An 8,175-nucleotide genomic window follows, 5' to 3' on the forward strand; every position below is an offset into this window, starting at 1 on the left:
TTAAACTGTAAACAGTGGGTGGTACTTTGAGGTCATGTGAATATTTTGCTCCCCAACACCCAGGATCATCTGCTGATTATCCTTGCCTGAGTCAGTTATTACTTTGGTGAGTGCAAAATGGTGGTTTTCTTTCTTTTTTTCCCACCTGAATTAAATTTTATTTATTTATTTTATATTCAGCTTTATTGAAGTATAGTTGTAAATAAAAATTGTATATTTTAAAAAGTATGCAACATGATGTTTTGATATATATATGTACATTGTGAAATGATTATCATAATGAGGCTAATTAATTAACATATCCATCACCTCACATAATTACTATTTTTTGATGTAGTAAGAACACTTAAGATCTACTCTTAGCAAATTTCAAGTATATACAAGAATATACAATACTATTAACTGTATCAAGCATAATACAGTGTTATTAACTGTAGTCACCATGCTGCACATTAGATCTCCAGAACTTATTCATCTTGCATAACTGAAACTCTATATCCTTTGACCAAAATCTAGGCAAATTTACAGAGACAAAAAGTAGACTTGTAGTTGCCTAGGGAGAGGGTGAGGGGATTGAGAGAAAAATGGGAAATGTCTGGGAATGGGTACAGGGTTTCTTTTTGGAATGATGAAATGTTCTAAAATTGATTGAAGTAATGGATATACAACTTTGTGACTGTATACTAAGTCCTGTTGAATCGTACACTTTAAAAGGCTGGATTTTATGGCATCTGGATTTTATCTCTGTGATATTGTGATTTATAATCAATCTCATAATCCAATCAATCACCTAATCTAAGCAACCAGATCTTCATTATATACACTAATATATTATTCCAAATATGTGTTAAATTTTTCTTGAGTACTTTCCATGTGCCAGGCAGGAAGACTTGACTTCATAATTTCATCTAAGCATCACACAATCTTGTGAATATGTATATTATATCCAGAAACTGAGGCTCAGAGATGTTAGGTAATCAATCCACTGTGGCTGAGCTGTGAGTTTAACCTAGGTGCAATTCCAAATACAGCACTCCTAACCTCTATGCAACAAGGTTTCAGTTGTATAGTGTGTGTTTTCTTTCCCTAGTTAGATTAAGACTAGGAGGGCAAGAATTTTATTTTGTGTTTCCTTCATAGTCTCTTCATTGCTATACTAGCTACTATACACAGTGCTCAATAAATGCTCAGTAAATACTTAATGAATGCCAAATGGAGCTGCAGCTAGTTGAAAATACCAATTTCTTCAAAAAGAATTTAGATTTTAGATTCATGGGTAATATATTCATCATGGATCATTAAAAGAAGCAAGGATATTTGAGTCAATCCTTAATCCCCAAGATGTCTTCGTGGAGGAGGAACCACACTTTTCACAACCTTTGGTGCTGTCTTATGATTACGAATTGATTGGGTCAGATGGATTATGGATCTGACCCAATGTGATCATTCTCAGATTCTTTGGGTCCTTTTCCATTTCCTAGTGTCTCCTAGCCTAAAAGGGCCTACCCTGCTGCTGTTGCCTCTCCCTATTTGTCTTTCCTTGCAGCCACGTCCCTCTTCTTGTACATTTGAATAAGGTATGGTGCCTATGGGAGGCAGGCATTGAAGTCCAACAGGCCAGGTTTTATCAAAGGTGGTCAACAATAATTACGATGTGGTGTCAAGCACGTTCATGCCTCTAAGCCTCAGCTTACTCATCAGTAAAATGGAACTAAACAAGCTTCCTCCTCCAAGATGTCAGCATTGTCAGAATTTCATATTTAATAGCTTAATATTTATAGGCAGCTGGAGGCACATTATAAAGAGATTGGGGCCTATAAATCAATCTAGACGAGATTAATTATATGTGTACAGGTGGCTTGAAATCATCTTCCATTCTCCAGCTGCCTGCATTAGAAACACCCACAGTTGAGCCCGAGAGCTGAGGGGTCGAGATCAGATGTGTAGACAAGAAAGCTAAGGAAGGCAGACTGAGGGTGAGATGGAGACTCCCCTGCTGTGTTCCGCTTCACTCCTGTAACACACACACACACACACACACACACACACACACACACACAAACACATGCACCCAACTCCCCACCCATCACACCCCACCTACCTTCCCCATTCCTGCCCAGAATCGCTGGTCCTAACAGGGCACAGAGGTGGAAAATCCCATGGGTTCTTTTACCAGAAAGCCTCTTATTGTCCTGTTCTGACGACCAGCGAGGCAAATGGGAAAAGATTGCCCTCCCCCTTTTGTCGCTCCTCGCCACACCAGGCTTGCTAGTGAGGATGGGACGCAGTCTCAGGCCCCACGCAATCCTTTTGCAAAGCCAAGAGGTGTGCGTGTTTTGTGTGTGTGTGTATTGTGTGTAGGGAGGAGGATTGGGGGTGGGATCCCATGACGTTACCGGCTCCGCCTCCCAGTGTATATAAGGGGCGCTTGGCGCGCAACGACCCCAAGCCGCAGCTTTGAAGCCTGAGCGACCGAACTCGGCAGCCCCAGCCCAACTCGGCTTAACTCCGTCTCACCGGACCCAGTCCGAGAGTCTTTGCTCCCTAGATTTGCAACAGCTATCTGGTAAGCGTTGGGGACTGACACGTGTGTCGGAGGGGGGACGGCGAGGGTCCCGACGTACCTAGGATTCTCTGGCAACCATGGCATGCAGTTGCATCAACGGAGCCGTGACCTGTTGCTGGCTAGACCCCCGCCCCGGGAGTTAGGGCTCCCGTCTCCACCCCAGCTCCAGACCATTTCTAGATGGGGGCAGGAAAATCTGGGACCTGAGTCGGGGGGCATCGGGTGGAACCCTTCCTCTCTGCTGAGGGGAGAGTGCGAGCAATCTCCGGCTGCCCTGGGGCCTCTCTCGGGGCGCATCTCCAAATCTTTAGATGTGGAAGCCCCGCCTCGCTGTTGATGCTTGCAGGTCAGCCTAGCAGGGCGGGAGGAAGTAGGGGAACATTTGCTTACTCCCCTGGGCGACGGCAGCGCTAGTTGAGCCGTGTGGTCTTGGTGAGAAGGGATTGAATTGAGTCGGTGCTCACTTTTAATCTGCAGCGAGGTTGGTCCACTCTCCCTCTGGGCGGTCTGGGAGCCCTGTCTGTTTGAAGCCCCTGGGACAAGCCCCTGTTGAAGGCTCTGGGGCAAGCCCCTGGGTCGAGCTCGGTTTAATTCCCAAATAGCCACAGGCCATAGAACTGACATATTAGGTTTCAGGATTCCTGGGTTGAGATTAGGATAAACTCTATCGGTTCCCGGAAAGAGAAAGAGACATAATATTGATTGAGCACTGACTAGGCACCAGCCACTCTACTTCAGGGGGCTTTCACCTGCCATTTCTGAAATTAGTCCTTCCAAAAATCTTGTAAGATATTGTATTTCCTACTTGTTAATGAAGAAACTGAGGTTAGAGGTAGAGTGGCTTGCCTTTGTCCCTTCCGTATCCCCCTCTCCATTTCCCCACAGCTCCTTTGCTTGGTGGAGTGGGTCTTGTAATGGGCTTTTAGAGCTTAGAGATAATGAGCCCTATTGAAGGGCTTTTGTCTTGTTTTTCACCAGATCCTAGCATCCTCATCAATTCCTGCTAGAATGCCGTGGCAAGCATTTCGCAGATTTGGTCAAAAGCTGTTACGCAGACGTACACTGGAGTCAGGCATGGCTGAGACTCGCCTTGCCAGATGCCTAACCACTCTGGATTTAGTGGCCCTGGGTGTGGGCAGCACATTGGGTGCAGGCGTGTATGTCCTGGCTGGTGAGGTGGCCAAAGATAAAGCAGGACCATCCATTGTGATCTGCTTTTTGGTGGCTGCCGTGTCTTCTGTGTTGGCTGGGCTATGCTATGCGGAGTTTGGTGCCCGGGTTCCCCGTTCTGGTTCGGCATATCTCTACAGCTATGTCACTGTGGGTGAACTCTGGGCCTTCACCACTGGCTGGAACCTCATCCTCTCCTATGTCATTGGTGAGATATGGTGGGGAAGGGAGGGAACTGCAACAGCCAGCAAATGGGTTTGGGGTCAGGAAATCTGGGTGGAATGGTGAGGCCGAAGTATTCTTTATATTATTCACAGGACCTCAATCCCCCTAAATGTGTGGGTTAGTTGGGGGATCTGGGAGGGTTGAAGGTGTGGAGAAATTGGTCATTCTACCCAGTTCTGTCCTGGTTTCCTTAATTAAGTGAATGGGTTTTGTTCTTAAAAAGTAAGAATAGGCTGGGTGCAGTGGCTCATGCCTGTAATCCCAACACTTTGGGAGGCCGAGGCAGACAGATCACCTGAGGTCAGGAGTTCAAGACCAGCCTGGCCAGGATGGTGAAATCCCATCTCTATTAAAAATACAAAAGTTAGCTGGGCGTGGTGGCTTATGCCTGTAGTCCCTGCTACTTGGGAGGTTGAGGCAGGAGAATTTCTTGAACCTGGGAGGCAGAGGTTGCAGGGAGCCGAGGTTGTGCCACTACACTCCACCCTGGGCAACAAAGTGAGACTTGGTCTCAAAACAAAAGTAAGAATAGGTGAAAATGGCAGGGATTTGTGTGAGCCTGGGGTCCAGGAAGAAGGGAACTTGACCACATGTTTCTCCCTCTGCCACACCAGGTACAGCCAGTGTGGCTCGGGCCTGGAGCTCTGCTTTTGACAACCTGATTGGGAACCACATCTCTACGGCTCTGCAGGGGTCCGTGGCACTGCATGTGCCCCAAGTCCTTGCAGAATATCCAGATTTCTTTGCTTTGGGCCTTGTGTTCCTGCTCACTGGTGAGGCAAAGAGCAGGGTATAATGGTAGGGGTTGGGCCAGGAGGGGCTAGGCCCTGGGGCCGGGGATAAGGATGGGGGATGGGCCTGAGAAGGGTTTGAGGGAGGTGAAAATGTTGGGGAAAAAGAAAAGCTGGGAAAGAACCTAGAGGCAGTGGGAAACAAAGCTTGGACTGAGGACTTTCTGAATGCATTTCTCCCACAGGATTGTTGGCTCTTGGGGCTAGTGAGTCGGCCTTGGTTACCAAAGTGTTCACAGCTGTGAACCTTTTGGTTCTTGGGTTCGTCATCATCTCTGGCTTCATTAAGGGGGACCTGAACAACTGGAAGCTCACAGAAGAGGACTACCAATTGGCCATGGCTGAAACCAATGACACCTATAGGTTAGATGATCACTCTTAGGAGCTGCAGAGTTGGGAAAATGAAGGGGAAGAGGGGGATCTGTGCTGAAGGATTCTGGATGGGGATGGGGAAGAATGGGAGGCTGGGCTTTAAAGACCTAGCTAACTAGTTTGGCATTAGAGAAAAGATACAGAATTGGTTGAACACACCCTTACTTTCTCCTTCCCTTCTTCCACTGTAGCTTGGGCCCTCTAGGCTCTGGAGGATTTGTGCCTTTCGGCTTCGAGGGAATTCTTCGAGGAGCAGCAACCTGTTTCTATGCATTTGTTGGTTTCGACTGTATTGCTACCACTGGTAACACAGTCATTCCATTCTCTCTGGGGCTTGGGCACAGTGTGTGCCCAGACTGCATGCAGACTGGGGTTGGTAGAGGAGTGGGCCTGCTTCCCTGATGCAGAACTTTGTGCCCCTTCCTGCAGGAGAAGAAGCCCAGAATCCCCAGCGTTCCATCCCGATGGGCATCGTGATCTCACTATCTGTCTGCTTTTTTGCGTATTTTGGTGTCTCTTCTGCACTCACCCTCATGATGCCTTACTACCAGCTTCAGCCTGAGAGCCCTTTGCCTGAGGCATTTCTCTACACTGGATGGGCTTCTGCCCGCTATGTTGTGGCTGTTGGCTCCCTCTGTGCTCTTTCTACAAGGTCAGTGTCAAATGTTTGTTTTCTTGTGCTGTCAGAGTTTCAGGTTATAGCATTCAGTACCAGAGAATACCCCTAAAAAGGGCTGTGAGGGGAAGGTGGAGACTCCTTAAACATACAGGCTTTGGAAGAGAGATCTCAGTCAACTCATGCCACCCTGGGCGTTCTCCTCTCCAGCCTCTTGGGCTCCATGTTCCCCATGCCTCGGGTGATCTATGCAATGGCAGAGGATGGCCTCCTGTTCCGTGTACTTGCTCGGATCCACACTGGCACACACACCCCAATCGTAGCCACTGTGGTTTCTGGCATTATTGCAGGTAAAAAAAAACCCTCTTTCCCCTTCCCTTAGTTGTTTTACCAACTTCTTTAACTTTGCCACTCCCTTTTCTCATTTCTTGTTTCCTGCCAATTAATTTTAGCATTCATGGCATTCCTCTTCAAACTCACTGATCTTGTGGACCTCATGTCAATTGGGACCCTGCTTGCTTACTCCCTGGTGTCAATTTGTGTTCTCATCCTGAGGTAAGACTCTCTTCCTCTGCATACGGTGATTTGGATTTTTATTCTTGGATGAGGAATGGTGGGGATCTGTTCCTCTTTCCTCCTCTGCCTTCATCATCCCAATTATCTTTGAATATCTCACCCTGTCAAAAAGAACTTCCCTTAATGGTGATAAGGAAGGTTAAGCTGCCTGTGAGAAGATGGTAAAGTGAGTAAAAGTTGTTCTTAATACTGCCATCTTACTTTTGCCTCAGGTATCAGCCTGAACAGGAGATAAAGACTGGGGAAGAAATGGAGTTGCAGGAGGAGATGATAACTACTGAATCAGAGAAGCTGACCCTACGGGGACTATTTTTCCCACTCAACTCCATCCCCACTGCAGTCTCTGGCCAAGTTGTCTATGTTTGTTCCTCATTGCTTGGTGAGGAGTGGAATTTTTATCTGGGGTGGCCCTGAGGTCAGCGTGTTTGGGTGGAAGTGTGTGGCACTTGGTGGCTGAGGAAGAACTAGAGAGAGAGTGACTCTCCTTGGAATGGGGTTTCTAACGTCTTAGCATGTTGGTCTCAAGAGCTGGTTTTGATGTCTTTCAACTTGACCTTTGAAGCTGTCCTGCTGACTGCTCTTTGCCTGGTGCTGGCCCAGTGGGGAGTTCCACTGCTTTCTGGAGACCTGGTGTGGATTACAGTGGTTGTGTTGCTCCTGCTGCTCATTATTGGGATCATTGTGGTCATCTGGAGACAGCCACAGAGCTCCATTCCCCTTCACTTTAAGGTAAATGACCTCTCTCTTTTTTCCTTGCCAACCCACCTTGGGAGAATAGGCTTCAGACATCTTGAAAGTTTATAGATATTCTTTATTGAACATGAAAGGGAAGATATAGGAGGTACTTAGGCCAAAGACTTCGTCTCTGACCCTCTTTAGTTCCTTTCCAGTTCCATTTACCCGAACTGCAAATTCTCAGTCTCATGAGGCATGCTAAATGAGCAGCCACTGAAATACAGAGAACGAATAAGGGTTGGACTTGTCCTTTTCTGGCCTGCATAGGATAGGGATCTCTTTCTAGGTCACCCTGCCGTATGTACAAAGAATATTTTACTTTGTTTTCAGGTGCCGGCTTTGCCTTTCCTCCCACTAGTGAGCATCTTTGTGAATATTTACCTTATGATGCAGATGACGGCTGGTACCTGGGCCCGATTTGGGGTCTGGATGCTGATTGGTAGGTATCCACTTGGGAAGAGTAGGCTTCTTGGGTGTCCTAGCCCACCTCCTTTCCCTCTTGGTCTCAAGTAGGAGACCTATGAAGGCTTTACACCCCCACCTCACAGCTACATTTCCCCACTAGGTTTTGCTATCTACTTTGGCTATGGGATCCGGCACAGCCTGGAAGAGGTTAAGAGTAAGCAACGCTCACGCAAGTCTAGGGCCAAAACTGGCAGTATCTATGTCCACAGAGTTTGACATCATCACACCTAAATGCTGCCTGGTCCCCTGCACAATAATGGAGAGTACTCCTGACCCCAGTGAGCGCTTGCCCTCCCCTGTGATCGTGGTGGTGGATACTAATAGAGCTCTGTATGATGTGAAGGATATATCTTTGCTATTTCTTGCCTGTTTTAACCTGTCTGCTTCTAAATGATGTCTAGCTGCTTACTAACTTTAAAAAATGATATTAAAAAAAGTAGAAAAAGAAACTGTGTCCTCTTTTTTGCTTGCTAGAGATGATGTAGAGCCCTACTTTAAGAGTGAAGAGCCTCAGAGAAGTGTCCTTTGTGTTTTCTCCAGTCACCACAAAAGCATCTGCTGTGCTTGCGGTGCTTCTTATTGAATCAGGGTTTGAGGAGGGTGGTGTAAGTAGGTAGCCATCCGGTCCAGTCATACTTAAAGGAATGGTCTTGAGATAT

The 8,175-nt window shown here is 46.9% G+C and overlaps 1 protein-coding gene across 1 annotated transcript; it reads left to right on the forward strand.

The window, feature by feature from the left end:
- The first annotated feature begins 2,422 nt into the window (after positions 1 to 2,422).
- SLC7A3 (solute carrier family 7 member 3) lies at positions 2,423 to 7,961 on the forward strand. The gene is made up of 12 exons (XM_017516772.2): positions 2,423 to 2,566; positions 3,545 to 3,944; positions 4,576 to 4,734; positions 4,938 to 5,115; positions 5,316 to 5,428; positions 5,554 to 5,776; positions 5,951 to 6,090; positions 6,193 to 6,295; positions 6,529 to 6,695; positions 6,879 to 7,045; positions 7,382 to 7,490; positions 7,617 to 7,961. Exons 2-12 carry the CDS (start codon positions 3,575 to 3,577, stop codon positions 7,730 to 7,732), a joined length of 1,845 nt encoding a protein of 614 aa, XP_017372261.1. The 5' UTR covers positions 2,423 to 2,566; positions 3,545 to 3,574; the 3' UTR covers positions 7,733 to 7,961.
- Positions 7,962 to 8,175: the final 214 nt, after the last annotated feature.

Source organism: Cebus imitator, unplaced genomic scaffold, assembly GCF_001604975.1.
Source record: "Cebus imitator isolate Cc_AM_T3 unplaced genomic scaffold, Cebus_imitator-1.0 Scaffold602, whole genome shotgun sequence".
Classification (NCBI taxonomy): domain Eukaryota; kingdom Metazoa; phylum Chordata; class Mammalia; order Primates; family Cebidae; genus Cebus; species Cebus imitator.